This window comes from Pleurodeles waltl, chromosome 7 (genome assembly GCF_031143425.1).
Source record: "Pleurodeles waltl isolate 20211129_DDA chromosome 7, aPleWal1.hap1.20221129, whole genome shotgun sequence".
Taxonomy (NCBI): Eukaryota; Metazoa; Chordata; class Amphibia; order Caudata; family Salamandridae; genus Pleurodeles; species Pleurodeles waltl.
This window is the reverse complement of record NC_090446.1, coordinates 528,142,219-528,164,350: the sequence shown is the minus strand read 5'-3', so window position 1 is coordinate 528,164,350 and position 22,132 is coordinate 528,142,219. Positions and strand designations below refer to the sequence as shown.

At 48.3% G+C, this 22,132-nt stretch overlaps 1 protein-coding gene across 1 annotated transcript in view; it reads right to left on the bottom strand.

Annotated features, from left to right (window-relative positions):
• The window catches only part of LOC138246908 (transmembrane protease serine 9-like), a 189,840-nt gene extending 176,976 nt beyond the window's left edge, over positions 1-12,864 (bottom strand). Inside the window, exons 1-3 of the mRNA XM_069201654.1 lie at positions 12,784-12,864; positions 12,047-12,236; positions 8,191-8,286 (exon numbers count right to left, since the gene is read on the bottom strand). Coding sequence (XP_069057755.1) covers positions 8,191-8,286; positions 12,047-12,236; positions 12,784-12,864 — 367 coding nt within the window. The remainder of the gene's footprint in view (positions 1-8,190; positions 8,287-12,046; positions 12,237-12,783) is intronic.
• Positions 12,865-22,132: the final 9,268 nt, after the last annotated feature.

The following is a 22,132-nucleotide window of genomic DNA, read 5'->3' as shown; positions in this document are numbered from 1 at the left end:
AGTCACCCCTGCTGCCCTCAGTGAGGAGGCCATTGACCTCCTCAGGTCACACACTGTTGGGCAGTCTACCATTGTGAATGCCATCCAGGGTGTAGAACGAGAGTTGCAACACAGTAATGCATTCCTGGAGGGCATTCATTCTGGTCAGGCTGTCCTTCAGCAAACCATGCAATGTCTGGCCTCAGCACTGATGGCAGCCATTGTCCCTGTGTCGAGCCTCCCCCCTCCAACTTCCTCCACCCAGACCCAATCCCCTGTACCCCAGCCCATCCCAAGCACACCTACAGACCAGCATGCACACAAGTCAGCACCCAAAAGTAGCTCAAGCAAACATAGGCACCACACATCCCACAGGCACTCACGCAAGCATCACACCATACAGACACAGCAACATCCACTGTCTCCACTGTGTCCCCCTCCTCCTCTTCTCCCTCCTCCCTCCCTGTCTCGTCTACACACACACCTGCATGCACCACATCTACAGGCACCAGGAATCGCACCAGGACACCCAGCACCACAAGCCGCTCACCTGCACTCACCACCTCCACTGCCATTTACACGTCCCCTGTGTCCTCTCCCAGTGTGTCTGTGACGCCCCCTCCCAAAGTACACAAACGCTGGCAATCACTCACCCAACATCCATCCACCTCACGACAGCCTCCAGTACCTGCACCTGCACCTGCACCCAAAACAGCTAAAGTGACACCTCCGACAACCACCTCCTCTTCCTCCACTCCCAGACCCCCTCCAGCTACCCATCCCAGTGTTCGTCAGAAATAGTCCCTCTGTAAAATTGACCTTTTTGCCCCCCCCCCTCCAATTCATCAGTCCCGTCGTAGCGCCTCAGCCAAAAAGCCTCCAATACCAGTGGTGCGTGTTGAAGGCTTGTGGAGTGCACCGGCCACTAGGGCAGGCAGTAGGACCCGGAGCCAAGGCACTGGCAGCCCACCCCCTGTAAAGGCTCTAAAATTGGAGAGTGGACGAGGGGACCGTATTAAGACTCCTGGTGGGACAACAACTGACATGGGTTCGAAGGGGATTGGTGAGTCAGCTGTGACTCCAACAAAGGTGGGGAAGGTCCAGAGGAAGTCTGCCCAGCCTGTTGTGAGTGTCACGGCGGAGAAGTGCGCCATCATTTCCGGCGGTCCAGACACAACCGCCAGCACCGTCGTCACTGGTCCAGAGACCACCGCCGGAGTCACAGCCCAGGAGGGCCCAAGTATCGTCACTGGTCAGGAGACCACCGCCAGAGTCACAGCCCAGGAGGGCTCAAGTATCGTCACTGGTCAGGAGACCACCGCCAGAGTCACAGCCCAGGAGGGCTCAAGTATCGTCACTGTTCCAGAGACCACCGCCGGAGTCACAGCCCAGAAGGGCTCAAGTATCATCACTGGTCAGGAGACCACCGCCAGAGTCACAGCCCAGGAGGGCTCAAGTATCGTCACTGGTCCAGAGACCACCGTCAGAGTCACAGCCCAGGAGGGCCCAAGTATCGTCACGGGTCAGGAGACCACCGCCGGAGTCACAGCCCAGGAGGGCACAAGTATCGTCACTGGTCCAGAGACCACTGCCGGAGTCACAGCCCAGGAGGGCCCAAGTATCGTCACTGGTCAGGAGACCACCGCCGGAGCCACAGCCCAGGAGGGCCCCGGCTGCCACAGCCCTGCTGGGCAATGATGGAACGTCATGCCACACACCAATGCCCAGTGTAGAGAACGTCATGCCACACACCAATGCCCAGTGTAGAGGACGTCATGCCACACACCAATGCCCAGTGTAGAGAACGTCATGCCACACACCAATGCCCAGTGTAGAGATCGTCATGCCACACACCAATGTCCGTATCAGAACCGCCATGACAAAGCACTGCTGAACAGTGCAAAGACCGCCATGGCAAAGCACCGCTGAACAGGGCAAAGACCGCAATGGCAAAGCACAGCTGAACAGGGCAAAGACCGCCGTGGCAAAGCACCGCTGAACAGTCCAGAACCGCCATGGCAAAGCACCGCTGAACAGGGCAAAGACCGCCATGGCAAAGCACCGCTGAACAGGGCAAAGACCGCCATGGCAAAGCACTGCTGAACAGTCCAGAACCGCCATGGCAAAGCACCGCTGAACAGGGCAAAGAGCGCCATGGTGAAGACCGCTGAACAGGGCAAGCACCGTGTAGGAATGAAAAGGCCGCCACATCAGGCATCCTTATCCCATGTGCAGCTGGGACAGTGACAGGACATGAACTTTCACGGGGAGACTCATCCAGTCTGGGCACCAGTCCCACCCAGTACCAGTAGAGAACTGCATCTACTTGAGAGACTGTGGCTTTGCACTCCCCAGGATGGCACAGTGGGCAAACCACCCACTGTAGAGGCTTGAGAGACTGTGGCTTTGCACTCCCCAGGATGGCACAGTGGGCAAACCACCCACTGTAGAGACTTGAGAGACTGTGGCTTTGCACTCCCCAGGATGGCACAGTGGGCAAACCACCCACTGTAGAGACTTGAGAGACTGTGGCTTTGCACTTCCCAGGATACATCAATGGGCATGGAGCCCTGTCATGGATCTGGCTTCGCATTCATCTGGCTGAGGTGCCCCCCCTTCCCTTCCCCCTGAGGTGCCTGTAGTATTTCGATCTGATGCCCCGGCAGTGTTCTCTCCGATTGTGGTCAGGTGTCGTTTGTGGGCCTCGCCCATGCATTTTTGGACTGTTGGTGCACGGACATTGTTGTGTACATATCTCCACTACTTCTCCTATTGTATATATAATTATGACCGATCTTCAAATATATATCTGTATATTTTTGTATGACATGTATATTGGCACATTATAATGTTTGACCGAATTTCGCATTGTCTTTTCATTCTTCCGGGGGGATTGTGGGTTGTTACTGTGATTTTGGTGAATGCATTGGTGTGTATGTTGTAATATGCGAGGGTGGGGGTGTTTGTCCCCCTAACTTTTGCCTCCTCCCTCCCCCGTGTCGTAGGTGCAGTACTCACCGGTGTCTTCGCGCCTACGTAGCTGTTGGTCGTAGAGGAGCAGAAAGACAAGGGCAGGGAGTATTTGTAATTCCGGCTCCATGGTGGCCTCCTTCCTCGTGGGATGTGTTCAGGTGAGCGTTTTCCCATAGCAAAAGCTGTTTCCGACGTGTTTTTATCCACGGTGAATCCGCCCCGGAAAAGGTGGTGGATTGGCGGGTTGTAATACTGTGGGCGGTACATTGTCTCCTGCCTGTCTGTTGGCGGTAACCGCCGCGCTGCTTGTCTGTACCGCCGTGGCGGGCGGTGTGTTAAAGTGGCTGTCTTAGTTGGCGGTTTCCGCCAGGGTCATAATTCCCTTTTTTTGTCCGCCGGCCTGTTTGCGGTATTTCCGCAGCTTTAACACCGTCCGCCAGGGTTGTAATGACCCCCTAACTCCCAGAATCCACCTGGTTCAAATCCAAAAATGGCCAGTGGTCACTGGTCAGCTGGCCAGTTACTGTAGGGCTTGAGACAAGGGACTCTGGTCAGCTATTTGCTACCTGTAGCCCTATGTGGCTAGGGTATGCCCAGGTGTGGGTCCCTTGATCACTGCACCACTAGATTCAAGCTGGCCTGGCTGGTGAAGGGTAATACCAAGAAACTGGACCCAGGATAATTTTTTCCTGTCCAGGGAGGACCTGGCCTGGCAGTTCGGGCTTGACTGTACCCATGGGGAACAGGGTCAAGACTGATTTGCATATGGCTGGGTTAAAAATGGTGTGGTGTGGCAAGCAAAATAACAATGGATTAAACCCAGATCTGTGTCTGGGGGTGAGTGTTTGAAAAGTTTCAACACACCGTCCATCATCTTATTTTGTTTTGCTAAGTTTCTCTTAACACACCTCTTCCTTAATCTAATTAGGACACACCTGATTGTCTGGGGCTGCAGGAAATAGGGGAGGTACAGTTGCTGTCCCCATTGTCCTTCCTTCCTTTGAAGTCTAGTTTAGCTGCCCTCCCCCATGCTCTTCTACCATCTGCTGAGGCGGATCTCCTCCCACCAGATGCTTCCTTAGTTTCACCCAGGCAACTTCACACCTCATCACGGCACCTGGCTCAGGCTGCCAAAGGCTGACCAATCAGAGAATGGCACTACAGGGCTGAAGCTGGTAACTTTTAGCAAGAGTTCTAAAACTCTTTCTAGATACAAGTTACATTAAATTCAACAGTGGCAAATTGTTGGATTCATTATATTTTTAATTTGGTACTAAACTTGCCATATTTAGTTCCTTCCTATGGATAATTAGACTTTATTATTTTAAAATAGAGTCTGTCCATGTTAGCATATGGAGCCCATGCACTACAACGGAGAAAACGAATTCAGCTATTTTCCCTCACCAGGGCTTATAAAACATATTTTATAAGGTCCCTGCTAATAGTTACATTGCACCCAGCCCCGGGGACACTTTGGACATAACTTAGGTGTGATGTATATGTAAAATTAATGTAGCTTAGGACTTTGGAAGTACTTTTAATTCCAAAGTCGAATTTGGGGTTAACTTTAACTTAAAAGCAGCCAGCAAGGCAGGCCTTCCTTCAACATAACACTAGGCACCACAGCAGTGCACGTACTGTGGACAACCTATTCTGGGGTCTCTAAACCTACATGCGCTACCATATACTAGGGACTTATAGGTAGGTTAGTACAGCCAATTATAATTAGCCTAATTTGTAGATGCCATTTTAATCAGAGCACAGACCGTGGGACTGTTTAGCAGTGCCCAGGGCACCATCAGACTGAGAAAAACACCAGTATGAGTGAAAATGGGTACAAAACGTTAGGGGGCTTCTGCAATCAGCCCAGTTTTCTCACACTCCACATGAGATACATGTACATAAAATTAATCTCCACAAAATTATTTACAGAGTCAGTGGCTATCCTGAAAACCTGGTGTGGCACTGCCCATCCTGGAACTACACTGGACACTTTTGCTTTATAGTCTCATGGAGCACCCTGGAAAGGGAATTATGAAATAGACAGTGACAGTCATATATAGAGGCATAAATACAGCATAGAGGATGGGAGCATGGTCCACAAAGGAGTGGTCCTGGAACATAGTGTCATTAAATAAGATTTGTCTAGATTGGCACACAAAGTAGAGTAAACACAAGGAACTTCCTTTCAGAAGGAATGGTTGTGGCACAATCAGTTGTCAAATTTGAAAGGACCTGGACTGATAGCAACAATCATAGGATCAAAGAAGAGACAGGGATGGGGAATATGTGGCACCTGCAGTGCTGCAGTAGGCATGGGATTGGGCAGACTGGATGATATTTGTAGGCCACATGCATTTATTACCTGGGTAAGAAGGTGATAGTGAAGGTGAGGTAAACATATTTGTGCTGAGGACAATAGCCAGGTTCAGACCTAGAAGGGAAGCAACTCTAGCTGCCCAAGAGCAGATGGGAGAAAAGGGCGGATGAAATGCAGGTCATCCTATGAGAGAGTATGGGTTACCAATGTCAATTGAACTCTAGGCCACCCATGGTCCCACCCATACCGTAAGGAAGGAGATGGTGTCCTCCCGCTACAGACGTGCCTGGGTGCTGGCAATTAGCTTCTCGATCCTTTGACAGTCCAGCTGGATGCGACCCAGATTGGCTTCCATGTCCTGCTAGGCGGGTTCCGCTTCCTTGTGCAGCTGATCTGCTAGCTCTTCCTCCTGTGAGTTCAGGAACTAGTGCAGCTTCTCACATTCAGAGGCGATGTTTATCTTGCAGGCAGACATGCTCTCCTGCAAGGTGTAGCAAATGGCAAGTGAGCCTGCATTTCTGCTTTCAACTGAAATCCCTGTTGAACGCCTGGTAAAAATCATGGAGGAGGATTTAAAAAGGGTACCAATGCATGCGTGTATGAAGAATGCTTGCATGATTTTTAGAAATATTAAATAAAACACACAAGACATGTCAAGGCAGAAATCAAGGCACCATCACAGATTATCACTGCAGTATCAAAACAAGCACTGGCAAAGGCAATATTTCTGACTCTGGAAAATTGGGGCAGTGGTTAATTCGTTTACATTTTTTCTTGCAAGTATATGCCACAAAAATGGAAAAACAAGCCAATCCCTAAATATTGCATCCATTAGCTTGTAATGAAACTTTTAAAGTTGGTACAGAGAAAAATCCCATGCTTGGCTCTGGAAAGTGAGTGGCCGTGTTTCAAAATCACTGCAGCAAATTGTAGTCTTTTGAAGTTTATCTCAGCACACATGACAACCAAGCATGTACAAAGGAGGCACTTTTGTGACATGGACTTTGACACATTTTGTTCCTCTGTAGTCTGTAGGGGCACACAGTGTGTACTCTTTTTGCTATGCATGAATATGGAGGGCTCGCTGTAGAGCACAGGCAGTGGTAGCAGCGATATAGTTATAGCAGCAGGAGAAGCGTTTGGTTTTTATCTGTCTTCTGCAACTATGCATGACCTACTGGCCCTTATTGTGCTTTTAAATTAGTCTGCCAGTCCCCTGTAACGGGATTCTTTGCCCATGCACGCATACATCGATGTTGCATGTATCTACTATTTAAAGTGTGTAGGGGATTTGTATATGGGCATGCGTGACAGAGGATCCATTTTGTGTCTTAAACATTCTAGTGGTACTTAAGATGAAGGGTTGGGTTGGAGGGAGAGCCCAGACAGTACATGGTAATTTCAGAGGATTCCCCAGAACATTACAGAGATCCTTTGTAGTGGGTCAAAGCATGGAGACAGTTCTTTTGAACCTATGGAACTTCTCCATGCTTTTTCCAGGCAAATCTTCTCTGGGTCAGGCTACCCACCCCAGGTTAACAGACAGTTAATTGGGGCATCCCTTGCCTCACTTTAACAAAGACCTTAGCTTGACCCAGCAAAAGGACAGGACAGCTTTGAACTGCCTATTGGAATACAGAATCGCCGACTGCAACTTTAGTGTAAAGATTGTGCAGAAAATGGCAACATTTACTATCCTGAATCCAGGGTCTCTGCACCAGTGTTGACAGAGAAACGTTTTGAGTTCCAGGTTTGCAGTAACCTGGGGATATTCGACCATTCTGCTAGGAGGGGCTGGTTGGATCCTGCTTCAGAGGAGATAGCTTGCTAACTGGTCATGAGGGCCATAGAAAGTGACCATATATTGATACACGTTTCAAATACATGAAAGGGGTTATACCATATAAACAAATACTTCTGTTGCTGTTACTAATGGGAGGAAGGCCCACAGAGTATAAATAGGTGATGGGGTACCACTTATATCCATTGCAGATGGGATAAAGGAATAAGATAGTTTAAGACACCAAGACATTGACAGACACTAAGAGATAATGAACTTAGGTGACCAAGGGGCCACAATAGAAGATGAGGTAGTGTTGTTATGAGATGGTTGTTTGTAAAGCACTTTATGCTGCCCCCTGCAGCACCAAAACATGGGGGTGGAAGACTGAACCAGGAGAAAGGAAATTTGCTAAACAGAGAGTGGGGGTGAGGAAGGAATGGAGCAGGTGGAAATAGTTTCCAGCAACACACCTGTATGCTAAATGACGGGCAATAGGACATTGCCAGTAGCCAACACAAATTATTTGGTCACCAAGGAGTGAGTAAAAGAGGGAAACAGGAAGCTGGTGCGGATGGAAGGTAGAAATCTTGAGTATGACATTGCAAAACATCAGGGTGTGACAGACAAAGAAATTGTGGTTGACTGTTACAAGAGATCTGGCAGCAAATCATAGACAGTCCCAGGAAGCAAACAAGTACCCTCTCACTAGTGTTTTTAGGTATGCCTATCCCTACCTAAGCAAAACATTTACCTATCATTCTACAGCTGACGAAAATGCTAGGGCTTTATTAATCTTCCTGGAGAACAGTAGAATGGTCTTTATTCACTCTTCCCCAAGTCCTGCAAAAAGTCTCCAGCAAGACCAGAATGTTGTAGGCTTCAAGCAGACATGTCTTGTCTCATTCGGAACTCACTGCACTGGTGCCGGTTACCAATCTGATAACTGGATTCGTTTTCAAATTCTTGAGGCTAAAAAATTCAAAATAGAACCCTCTGTGTTATATGGCACTCAATTGATGTCCATGTATTATTCTAATAATCAAACAGTGCTTAGTTATGGAGCATTGAAGCAATACAACTGCATTGTGGATTGGTCCAGGTCCAAAATGTAGTCACAAGGATAAGGGTCTCTCACCTTTAGTTGAGATATCTTTGCTTCTTGGTCCCTTATCAGCTCCTGCAACTTCTTCAGAGTTAATTGCAGTGGATCTGGTCCAGAGATCAGTTGATCCTGCCAAGTAAGTTGGGGAGAATATGGTCACTAAATGAGGGTAACTAGAACAGCTGTCTACAATAAGAACCAAAGCCACAAGCCAGGCAGTGTTCCATCGTCTGTATATAATGACTGATGCTTTCCTTTCCACAGACGTGTTCCATAAAAACGAGGCGATGTTTAGAAAGTCCATCACTGTGCATTATGCCCCGCAAAAGCTCACTAATTTTCACTCAACATCCTCTACCACCTGCACGCCTCTTTCAAGACACCGGTTGCTGGACCAGTGTCTTATAACAATGTAGGGGGTGGCACCCAAACACCACATGTGATCCTGAGCATCGATTGCCAAAGTTTGCAGCTGTTTGCAAGGGCTGGTGATCACTGGGAGAGATGTTAATCCATCACGGGCAGCAATTTAATAATAAAAACAGAAACTCGGGTTTGCTTTAAACGGGTTTGCTTATTAATGATTATCATATGAGCTCATCGAATCCATTCTGCGTGCAGAGTGAGCTGTGCACCACACTTCAACCACTTCCACATGCACGCAGGTTAAAAACAGACTGCTTATATTGGAAACATGCCCGGCTTAAAAAAAAGAAAAAAATGTCAGAGAATATCATTCTCTCCCCTCATCCCCACCCAGACCAGGCCCGGACAGAAGATGAGGAGAGGCGAGAATATGACACTTTGTATTACAGAATGTGGAGTGTTGATTGGAAAGGGCCGGAAAATAACAAATGGCCGAGAAAGTTATAGATGGTTTCTCTGTGTGCACTGCTTGTTTACCAGATATCTTCTTTCATTTAGCAGAATTGCTAAAAGGCACGAGAGCATGACATGACAGCAGTTTATTAGAGGCCGAAAGTCCCACAATGGTCCAGAGAGACAAGCCAATAGACAACAAGATCTGAGGCAATGCTAAAGTAACATGGTGGGAGGGGTGAGGGGCGGTGAGGGGGGGCAGCAAGCAACAGAGCAGGAGATGCGGCCGCAATGATAACAGTCCAATAGCAAAATTATCACTTTGCGGCATACTTCTGCTGAGGAATGCGAAGGAAACCTCTATTGCATACAATACATGGCAACAAAGCCTCTTAGCCTGTTAGAAAGAGGGTGCTGTTGTGCTCAAAAGATGCAGGAAATGCAATGACGGGTGGGAGGTGGTGGGTTACAGCACCCCGCAGTTTAGGAAGCAGGCACTGTGCTCAAAATGAGCAAGAAAAACAGTAGCAGGCAGGAGGTGGTTGGGGACGGCATCGCACCGTATAGATAAAACATGAAGCGCATCGGCCGTGAAGGTTGTAGTATGGACCCTCATGCTAGTCAGTAAGGTGACGCAGACACAGTGGTAGGGTAATACTGAACTGGGCCCAGGCACGTGCGCCCGCCCCCTTTTATTTGCAGGGTCACCTGACTGGTGACGCCTGTGCTGGGTGGGGGTGGGTTACACATGTAAGACCAGCCCTCAGCAGAGTGGCTGGCAGAAACAATAGAACGAGTCTAGCTGGACTCTACATCCCTCCCAAACTTTATTGAGGAACCAAACAAAAGTCCAACCTGTAAAAGAAACAATAACATAGCACCACAATCATTCTCTCGGTCTCGAAAAGGCAGACTGCAGAACTGCAGTGGACATGGTGCAGCTGAGAGCACCCGGACACCTCCGCATGAGTCCATAATTTAACCAGGTACAGCTGGGCACGAACACTATGTGGATGAAGTCCAGATACTTCAGTTGCTTGTCCGCGACCTCACAGTTCGCTGGATATTGTCGATCCGGTCCTGCCTGGGCTCATGTGGTCAAAGTCTATTTACAGTTTCTGATGCTGTTGCATCTGGAGCAGTGGGGAGTCCACTGTATACAGTTCTGGACGGCATTCTGACTCTGGAGATTGTCTACCTCCTAAGACTGCAGATGACGTGACGGACTGGGGCGCCTGGGAGTCCAGCGGCAGAGCAGCGGCAGTCTTCCCTCTAGTGCCAGACCTCCACCAAGCAGGAGTCTCCTCGAGACCCTTTCGCGGGCTTCCACGGGACTGTGTGGACTGTGCTTGCCTATCTCAGGCCCAGCAAAGACGTCTCAGAGGAACAGCCTACAGGACCACATCCTAGTCTCGCATGGAGCCACAATGGTTGTTGATGCAGGTTCCGCTTGCTCGAGCCATCTGGATTCAGGTGCTCTGACCATAGTGCAAAGTCTTCAGGTGACCAGTCTCTCGATATGAGACCTCCGTGCTTCCGGATGCCTGACGTGGAGCTGTCTCAGATGCATTCTCTCTCAGCGATATTCCGCTCTCAAAGGAATTTGTTGGAGGCCCTTGTCCCTGGATTGCGGCGGGACTGCGTGGGCTGTGCGGGCCAACGTCGGCCACGCCAAAGGAGTCTCTCTGAACTCCCAACAGGGCCACGTCCTAGTCTTGTACAACCCCAAGGGTGGATGGTCCAAATGATCTGGTCTGCTCTCACCGGCAGGCGTCTGGTTCACGGGGCTCATGGCAGGTGTTCAGATGATAAGTTTCTACGTTGCCAGACATGCCTTGTCAGCGTCGGTTCTTGTTGCTGACTGTCTCCACTCAGGTGGTGCTGTGCTCCTCCTTCGATGATTGGGCGATGCACCTCATGATGATGATGATCTTTTTTCATCCTTTTGCAGATCAAACAAGTGGCGGCGGCTTCGTCAGCGGAAGGACCACTTGATGGACGTAGTGGCCATGGCGGGTCTTGTGTGGCCTGTGCAGTCGGCGTCAGGGATTCCATCACAGCCAAGAAGCCAGTGACAGGTGACAGGACGGTTGCACTGCGAAGCGTGGGGGACCACCCGCATCGCTGTCTTCAGTGACGTCTGCTCACCCCAGTGACTGTCTTGTACTGATGGGTGCCTCCTCATCTGCTCGCACGAATCCTCAGTTGTGTCACTCTACTTCCTTCCACTTTCACACCTGCGATGGAGTTGATCTGTGGTGTGACCGGTCTGTCACACTCCTCTCCTCATTTCTTGTTGGCATTGTGCCACTCTCTCTTCTCCCTGGTGTGGCGTCGTGCCACAGGTCACATGTTGCGGCACATGGACCTTGTGCTGCACCTCTGCTGGTACATCTTCCTCTTTGTCCTCGACGTGGCGTCGTGCCACAGGTCGCATGCTGCGTCACATGGACCTATCTCTGCACCTCCTCTGGTGCATCTTGCTCAGTCGCAGCCTCTCACAGGCTGAGTCCTGCGGGTAGGACATGATCTGCTCTTCAGGCAGACCTCTCCCGGTCTGGTCCGTTCCCGGATCCTCTTGGTGGACCTCTCTCTGGCAGGAGGGACCCCGCTCTCTTCCTCCTTCTCTTCACTCGAGGGCGCCACTCTTGCGCCTCGAGGCTGCGCTGTTACGGCGCTCACTCCTGCCATCTGCTCTGGCAGGGTCGGTCAGTTCAGATGACCTGCTCACTGATGGGCCAACAGTGGCCATCTTCCGTCGCTGTGTGGCCAGCTGACATGGCCTCTTGTCCCGTGCGTTACGTCATGCTCTCGGGTACTCGCTCCATCTTCACAGACTTTTACCCATGTCGTCACATTCTCCGGCGCAGCTCTCTGTGCACGCTGCGCACGTGACAGTCTCTTTTTTTTTCTGGGCGTCCTGTAGCAACGCCTGGCATGTCCCTTTCTTGTCCTGCGGTGATGTCCATCACTGCTGGGGCATGTGGCGTTCTTTCGGCGGTGGCGGCGGACGGCCGCCAGGGGCTGCGCAGACCATGCGCGTGCTCTTCGTGCCTCACGTGGCACTTACGTCCATTTCTCATTGTTGCAGCTTGGCTGGGACAGCTGCAGTCTTCTCCTTCCCTTTTACAGCATCGCTTCCTTCTTCCTCGCCATTTCCGTCTCCTGCGCCGTTTCTGTCCACGGGCGCACTCTTGGTTTGGAGCAGTCACTTTCTGAAGGTGCTGATGTAAACTTGCTTTCATCCAAGCTTCTTTTACCTTTAAAACAGAAATAGGGTGCAGTACCGATTCCGGCCACTGGATGCCAGTGGTGCACTTCTTTTCTAGCTTGAAGACAGTCTTTCCTGTTACCGGCCTCGTTTGTTTCAACAGATGCCGGTGAGGAGGGCATGCTGCTGAGAGGGCCTCGTCATGCTGGTGGGGGCTGCAGGTAAGTGCTATTTTATTTATATTTTATCTTCTCTGTCAGTGTGTCAGCACCTCCAATCTTCGCTCCTTGCATTTTATCTATGTTCTTTTGGAGGAGGTGGGGGCGCGGCCCTGTGCAATTTACTTGTACTTGGTGAATGACTGCACCAGTTTACTCGGTCCATACGGGAGTTGGTGGGGGCGGCTCTGGGCATTTTCTTAGGTGCGCAAGAGCACCATTCTTAAAAATGAAAGGGGGCGACCGGCCCCGGCACAATGTTGCAGCTTCTCCACTTCTCCTCATGGCTCACGGCGCGCGACAGCGCCACTTTAAAAAAAAAAAGAAAAAGGAAAAACGGTGCCGGTCATTGTTTTTATTCTTGGTGCCCGATCGCACCATGTTCATCACATGCGGCCGCAGCTGCATGACACGCTGCGGACCGCCTTCTTTTCCTGGGGCGACCGGCCCCGGCCACATTTTCGCACTTTCTTCGAGGGGGGGGGGGTGGTGGCCCTAGGCTTTTCTCTGTTCCGGTGCAGGTCAGCACCGAGCGCTTGTGCGGAGGGGTGGCCCTGGGCATTCCTCTTTGTTTTCTTCACGGCGCGCAACAGCGCTATTTCCCCCACATACTGCGCGGACCCAGCAGCTTTCTCTCACGCTGCGGGCAGCACTGCATCCGACTCTAGGGGGGGCGGGGCGGGCTTAGTGCATTTTTACTCGGGCTGGGGGAAAAGCAAATCTGCGCACTTCGTAGCGCTTTATTTTCGGCGCCCGCAGCCGTTTTGGCAGTGCTGCAGGATGCGCTGATCAGCAGCACTCACCCCCTTCTTTTACACCAGTGGGACTGGGGCTGCGACGGCCTCACTTCTCTCTCCACCGAGTTGAGTCCATGTCTGCGACCACGTGGGGTTTCAGATCCCACTCGTCGCCAATGTAGTATGGGGCCCTAGGCCCTCATGCTAGTCAGTAAGGTGACGCAGACACAGTGGTAGGGTAATACTGAACTGGGCCCAGGCACGTGCGCCCGGCCCCTTTTATTGGCAGGGTCACCTGACTGGTGATGCCTGTGTTGGGTGGGTGTGGGTTACACATGTAAGACCAGCCCTCAGTAGAGTGGCTGGCAGAAACACTAGAACGAGTCCAGTTGTACTCTACAAAGGGGGCGCCACGCTGAAATAAAAAAAGAAAGCCTCCAAAATCACACACTCTACCTCAATGATTACAGCCACGTTTACTGAAAGTTGTGCGCTACAGATGATCAAGCATGCAGTAGCAGTCAGGAGCAGGAAACGCAGCACAGGCTGAGGTGGTGGGGGGCAACACCACAAGCCAAAAAAGAAAAAAGTAGTGTGCTAAACCTGCAATAAATGGCCAGAACTGGACTAGTCCATGTAACATGGCTAGTCTCCAGTGCGGGAACAAAACAGCCAGAAGGTGGGACAAATGTAAGCATTTACCAAACAAACAAAGGAATTGGGAAAGGCAGCCCAAGGAACGAAAGAAAGTGATGGGTGTGGTTAAAGCCCACAGAAGAGGATTATAGCATGTCGAGAGACAGCGCATGCGCACTGCCTAGGCTCCACCGACAAAGGAAAGCGGGGTAGAAAATAACCAAGCTTAGGGTAAATCGCATCTAAGGAGAAACAGATGGTGGTGCTATGAATTCTAATGGTTAAGGAGACCCCAGACTCAAACACACCAATGGATCTTGACCGTACAGCAGGGGCAAAGAATGATGTGTGTGGAAATTTGTGTTGAGTTCCAAGCCGAATGATCAGCAGCATTAATAGACAGAGAAGCTTGGTGTTCACCACAGCTGGTGAAGTAACGAGGAGAAGATGGCGACAAAACACCATGACATCATTGTTGCACTGAGAAACACAGAGAAAGCGTAAAGAAAGTGTAAGCAATGTGTAGAAGGTAACCCTCTTGTCATATTCGACTGGATACTAACCTCATAAAGTAGGTGTGTAGCCGGCAGACGGATGTTCCGGCTACTATAACAACAGAATCGGGAACGGAGTCCCGATTCTCCTTCCCTGACGACGCCCCGCCCGGGCGTCCTAGTAACATAAGCGCCGTCAGCCTCACAGGGAACCCAGATATCCGGGTTCCTGAAACAGTAGAAATTGAAGATGGACTACGCGCGAAGGGGGAAGAGACGGGAAAAGACGCCGACAGAGACGCGACAACGCAGAGGAAAAGACCGGAGGAAGCAGAAGGAAGACCGAATACCAGAGAAGCCCTGAAAACAAGCGCCCAAGACCGAATTGCAACCAAGAGGGAAACAGAAGAGCGAGAATTCCACCACGTCCCAGGAGGGACGTGGCTCAACCAGGTACGGTCCTATATAAAGGAGAACTTCTGGTTAAAAGGGAGAGGGACGCCAAGGGAGGAGAGGGGAGGGAGACTACAGGGAGAGGGGAGGGGGTTTTTAGAGAGAGAGGAGGAGGAGAGGAATGCTAGAAAGGAGGAAGAAGGGCATGAAGGAACAGGACCCCTATAGAGGGAAGGAATTAGAAGACTGGAAAGCTAAGAGCACTCTAAGGAAGGAATTAAGAGCACTAAAATTAAGAAACCCCAGAGATAGAAACCTATCACTCCGAAGACACTCCTAGGTGACTCCTCCTGTACATTCTAATTTCCACATTTGTCACACTTTCCTAGGGGACGGTTCATCTCTCTCTCTCTCTCTCTTTTCTTTTTATCGTGTTAACACTAAACGTACATCCACAAAACCCAGACTCACCCATATCTCCATTCCTCTTGTTTCCGGTGCACCTGGGAGTCCCAAGAAGAGTATCTTCGCCGGTCAAGAGGAAATCTGGGGAAAGAGAAGAGACAATTTATTACGGAGAACCCACAAACCGTATAATTCTGAAGACTATCTCGTATCTTTAAAGAACTTTAAATAAGGTCGTCATTTACAATCCACCCGAGCATCATAGTCCTTATTATCGCCACACCCACTGCCACAGTGGTGTCAGAAGTGGGACTTCAACAGTGTGCGATAAAAGGGCAGATTCCAGGTGAAAATGGGGGAAAAACCCACTTTGGAGGACATGATCCAACAGCTAGCTGAAGGACAGTGTCACCTTCAGTTAGTATGGGAGGCCCAGCAGAGGGAGGCTAAGGAAGATAGAGAGGCCTTGCAGAGTGCATTAAAGAGCCAAGCCACCATCATGGCCAATAATCAATTGGTACATGAAACGGAGCTCCAAAAGCTCACTGACACAATTGCAGCTAGCAAGGTCCACCCCAATGTGCCTAGCTCAGTTCTCCAGAAGTACCAGGATGGAGAGGATCCCGACGCTTTCTTTACCAACTTGGAAAGGGTGGCCTCCTCTGTCCAATGGCCGGAAGAACGTTGGGGTCAATATATAGCAACATTACTGACAGGTATCCTCCAAACTGCCTATCAGGCCGCGAATCCGGCTGGTACCACTCCCTACAAAGACATTAAAAAGAGCATATTGGAGAAAGTAGGTCACGATTCAGAGTACTACCGCCTGCGATTCCGGAAGATAAAATGGGGGCCTGCGGAAGATCCCGGACATTTTATTATAAAGTCAAGGACCTGGGGTTGAAATGGCTGGGACCTATAGGAACAGAGAGAGAAGACATAAAGGCGGTGATCTTGGAGCAATATTTAGAATCTCTCCCTCCATCCACTCGGAGTTGGATACGCCAACACCCTAGTGTCAATACGGCCATGGCCGTAGACTTAGCCTGCGCTTACCACCGATCGACCGACTTCAAGAGCTTAAACCCCAAGACACCTATTAGACCCACAGCCATACCTCTAAGAAGTTTTCCCAGGAAAACCTTAGAAGACGCGGGGCTTCCCAAACTCGGGGACAATCCGCCTATACAACAACCACAGTGTTATAGCTGTGGCGAATGGGGGCATATAGCTCGAATATGCCCCCGGAAAGGGGATAAACCTGAACCTATGGAGATTGGGATCACGAGGGGAAGAGTCTTATGCACAGGAGGGGGTGATCCCAGATACAGACAGGAAGTTAAAGTAAACGGAAAAGTGCTCCTAGCCCTGATAGACTCGGGATGTAGCCAATCCGTTGTAAGAGCTGATGTGATAAGCCTATCAGGGCAACCCACACACCAATGGGTATCGATCTGCTGCATACACGGGGACAAAGGCAATTACCCCCTATCCATTGTGAGAATAGAGTGGGAAGGAAAACATGACCTACTACCGGTGGGGGTTATGGATCGCTAGGTGGAGGATTGTATATTAGGAACTGACTATATACGGTTCCCGAGCTGTTAAAAAGGGTAAGATCTCGAATTGTGTCAGATTCCTGGTGGGCGGAGGCCCCGTTTTACGGTAGCTATATAGAGGACAAACCATGTCGTCCTAAACCCACCAGACGAGAAAAAAGACAAATAAAACAACAGTATTGGAATTCTGAAAAAGAAAAGAACATAGAGAAGGTAGTGGCCAATATTACAGCTCCTCCTCCTTCCTTCAGAGTCAGCCAGCGAGAAGACCCCTCTCTCCATAATGCTTGGAAAGTGGCCAAATCAGAGTTTACTAATGAGGTGGGTCCATAATTCATTGTCCAAAAAAATCTCCTCTACCGAGTCATTAAACGTGATAACATCGAGAAACGGCAGTTAGTAGTACCTGAGCCCTATCGCTTACAGGTACTCTTTTTGGCCCACAATCAGCCGGGAGGGGGATACTATGGTAGGGAAAAGACTGAAGAATATTTGCTAAGGAGATTTTATTGGCCCGGAGTATACGCACAACTTCGACAGTACTGTGCCCAATGTCCCCGATGCCAACTTATAGATCCTGGCCCCCAAAGGAAAGCACCCCTCCAACCCTTACCTATCATTGAAGTCCCTTTCTCCAGGATTGGCATGGACTTAGTAGGCCCACTTCTCCCCTCCACCAAAAGTCACACCTATATTCTAGTTCTAGTGGACTATGCTACCCGGTACCCAGAGGCTATACCCGTTACTAGTATGACCTCTAAAAATGTAGCACAAGCTATGATCACTTTCTTTGCTAGTGTCGGGTTTCCCAATGAAATCCTGACGGATCAAGGGACACCTTTTATGTCTTCATTAATGACTAATGTTTGTAAGACTCTTGGGATCAAACAAATCAAGACCTCAGTTTATCACCCCCAGACGGATGGCTTGGTTGAACGGTACCACCGCACTATAAAAACATTATTAAGGAAAACGGTCTCCGAATCGGGACGGGATTGGGACCGGAAGCTTCCATTAGTCCTGTATGCCATAAGAACACATGAACAGGCCTCTACCGGACACAGCCCCTTCGAACTCGTCTTCGGATGACAACCCCGTAGTCTGCTAGACATGGCAGCGGAAATATGGGAAGAAGAGGGGGAGGAAGAAAAGCCTCTATTAGATTACATATATGATCTTAAAAACCACCTACAAACAGTATGGGAAGACGTGCGTAAACATCTAGAAAAATCTAAAAATACTCAAAAGAAATATTATGACAAAGGAACAAAACCACGATACTTACAACCTAATGATAAGGTCCTTATATTAAGACCTTGTTCAGACGCTCCTGGCCAAGTGGCAAGGCCCGTATACAATATTAAAAGCAATTTCCCATGTTACTTACCTGGTAGAAATATCCAAACATCCCAATAGAACTCAAATTTACCATATTAACTTGTTAAAAAAGTGGGACGAACCCACGATAGTGCCAAATCAGTCAGCTACCGGATTCCTAATAACCCCTGAGGAACCCCTAGACATTGAGTTGTATCCCACTAACACCAATGTAAATGTAGAGACACCCCACATTAATGCCAACATCACAGGAGATCAGATGAATCAACTAAAGAACCTCTTAAAACGACATAGCCGGTTTTTCTCGCGAATACCGGGAAAAACTCATCTGATCCAACATCACATCAGAACCCCAGAGGGGTAAGTAATAAGGCTACGCCCTTATCGTATCCCAGAGGCCCGCTGACATTTAATTGAAGAAGAGGTACAAGCTATGTTAAAATTGAAGGTCATAGAGCCATCTACAAGTCCTTGGTGTTCCCCCGTTGTCATTGTCCCGAAACCGGACGGTTCGATAAGATTCTGTATTGACTTCCGACGTCTAAATGAAATTTCCCTAATCGATACGTACCCAATTCCCAGAGTGGATGACCTACTCGAACGACTGGGCAAAGCCCAATATATGTCAACACTCGATTTAACAAAAGGGTACTGGCAAATACCCCTAGCACCAGCTTATAGGGAGAAAACTGCTTTCTCCACTCATTCAGGACCCTACCATTTTACAGTACTTCCATTTGGGCTTCACGGGGCTCCAGCCACATTCCAAAGACTAATGGACCACCTTTTAAGACCTTTTAAAAAATATGCTGCTGCCTATTTAGACGATATTGTGGTTTTCAGCGACACATGGGTAGACCATCTTGTCCATCTCCATGAAATATTTCAGGCATTACACGCATCCGGTCTCACAGCCAATCCAAAAAAATGTCATCTGGGTTATGACCACATTGCTTATCTGGGGTATTTTATAGGAAAGGGCCATCTCCGACCGCAAAAGAACAAGATAGAGGCCATCCAGCAAGTCCCTACCCCCACAACAAAAAAAGAACTTCGTTCCTTCTTGGGGTTAATTGGTTATTATCGACGTTTCATACCGCAGTATTCTACCTTGGCCGCCCCCCTCACAGACCTCCTTAAAAAAAAACTACCATCTAAGATAACATCCCTATCTGAAAAACAACTGACTAGTTTTAATCAATTGAAATCCTACCTCACTACAGAGCCAGTCTTAAGGTGTCCTGATTTTACAAAGGTTTTCCATCTTCATACGGACGCCTCGGATGTGGGTTTAGGGGCAGTACTTTCCCAGCCTGACGACGATGGTCATGACCACCCCATTGTCTTCATTAGTAGGAAACTGTTACCCATGGAATGTCACTATCCGATTATTGAAGGTGAGTGTCTTGCTATCAAATGGGCTGTTGAGAACCTGAGGTACTATCTCTTGGGACATCCTTTCGTTCTATTTACTGACCATGCTCCCCTGACTTGGTTAGCTTCCCATAAGGACTCCAACTCCCGAATCCTTAGATGATTTATGGAGCTACAACCCTTCTCTTTTCAGGTTCATCATATTCCGGGTACTCTCCAAGGACCTGCAGACTACTTGTCTCGATTTCCCGGATCTTCGGAACTGTATCAGTCCCGATCTTGGGATGAGGTGTGTAGCCGGCAGACGGATGTACCGGCTACTATAACAACAGAATCGGGAACGGAGTCCCGATTCTACTTCCCTGACGACGCCCCGCCCGGGCGTCCTAGTAACGTAAGCGGCGTCAGCCTCACAGGGAACCCGGACATCCGGGTTCCCGAAACAGTAGAAATTGAAGACGGACTATGCGCGAAGGGGGAAGAGACGGGAAAAGACGCCGACAGAGACGCGAGAACGCCGAGGGAAAGACCGGAGGAAGCAGAAGGAAGACCGAATACCAGAGAAGCCCTGAAAACAAGCGCCCAAGACCGAATTGCGACCAAGAGGGAAACAGAAGAGCAAGAATTCCACCACGTCCCAGGAGGGACGTGGCTCAACCAGGTACGGTCCTATATAAAGGACAACTTCTGGTTAAAAGGGAGAGGGACGCCAAGAGAGGAGAGGGGAGGGAGACTACAGGGAGAGGAGAGGGGGTTTTTAGAGGGAGAGGAGGAGGAGAGGAATGCTAGAAATGAGGAAGAAGGGCATGAAGGAACAGGACCCCTATAGAGGGAAGGGATTAGAAGACTGGAAATCTAAGAGCACTCTAAGGAAGGAATTAAGAGCACTAAAATTAAGAGCATCCCAGAGATAGAAACCTATCACTCCGAAGACACTCCTAGGTGACTCCTCCTGTACATTCTAATTTCCACATTCGTCACACTTTACTAGGGGATGGTTCATCTCTCTCTCTCTCTCTCTCTCTTTTCTTTTTATCGTGTTAACACTAAACGTACATCCATAAAACCCAGACTCACCCATATCTCCATTCCTCTTGTTTCCGGTGCACCTGGGAGTCCCAAGAAGAGTATCTTCGCCGGTCAAGAGGAAACCTGGGGAAAGAGAAGAGACAATTTATTACGGAGAACCCACAAACCGTATAATTCTGAAGACTATATCGTATCTTTAAAGAACTTTAAATAAAGTCGTCATTTATAACCCACCCGAGCATCATAGTCCTTATTATCGCCACACCCACTGCTACAAGGTGTTTCAGGAAGGAAAGACGAGAACATTAACAAAAGTGTTCCCTGTGTGACTTAACAAAATATATTGTCCCTCAATTCCTTACTTTGCGTAGCACATTATTATATTTTATTGTGACGATGATTAAAACTGATCAGAAGAAAAAACACAGACTAAAGGCAACCACGAACAGAAATATTTCTGCAGAAATATAGCGTCTGTGATGGTGCATGTGATGCAGAATTCTAGCAGCATGCCAGAGTTAAACAATACTTCTAGGTTTTTGGCTGAGGGAGGTGGTGCAGATATCTCAAGGAAAGGAAATAATACAATGGTAGAGAGTCAAACGCACGTAGCACTCGTCTGGTCCAAGTAAATCAGATATCATAAGTCAATAAAATAAGTCCAAATATTCGCCAAATATTCTTCTTTTATTCTTCTTTTATTTTCCATTATAGCCAAACCGTCAACACGTGTTTCGTCTAGGATGTTACCCAATGACTTCCTAAGGGCTTTCTATGGTTGTAAATGATATATATTTTACAGTCTTTAAGTACATATCCGATCTAAAATAACATAAATCCCCTTGTCCCTTATCATACAGCATGTTATATTAATTAAATTTGTGTGCATTAGGTGGAAACCCCAATTAGTGCTGTACATATTTACATTAATTTGTGAATATTAAACACCATATATCCTAAAAGTGATATACTCTCATATATCAAACCAGATGTCACCATTATTTGTTGTAGGCATGCACACACTAGTAGATACCCGTCCCTCGAACTGGGGGTTTATTAGTTCTGTCCGTGTTAAATCCATATTATAACCAAAAAGGACGCTACCTGTCCTCCATTGTTACAAGTCAGTATAGTCTTTTCTTTTTGTAACCGTCTTCCTGATTACCCGTATTATATAAATCTCGGTATCGCAAGTTGTATCCTGAAGATTAATGAATATAATTAGGTATGTAAAAACTCAAGGGATATAACGAGACTTTTGATATTATAGGAATATTCAATATACATATCCAATATGGATATTATGCTCTGTAGGGAAAGAATATAAGATATCTCTGCGTATATTTGTTATAATAAGATGTATAATTAAATATAGAGATAATTGATTCTTTACCTAACCAAGCATATGATTATGGGGATTAAGCTTTATCCCCCAAACCTACATAAGTATAAGAAAGATGTGTAGATTTATACAATTCAGAAAAATTAAGAATAATATCTTTTATATATTAGGGAACTACAGGAGTCCATTAGCGCATCATGAAATAAATTGGAGCTTCAATAGGCCTTTGATTATTTGTAATTCGATGTACTCGCGAATTCATCTTGTGAAGGGAATAATATACTTAGAGATATGAGGGGAGGTTTAAGAAGTGATGGTTAAAATATTACTGTTTGATTATTGATTGAAGAAATCCAGTCCTCTCTCTATGACTGGAGGAGTCGGGTATAATAGGACTTTAGATTATCTGTAATTCGATGT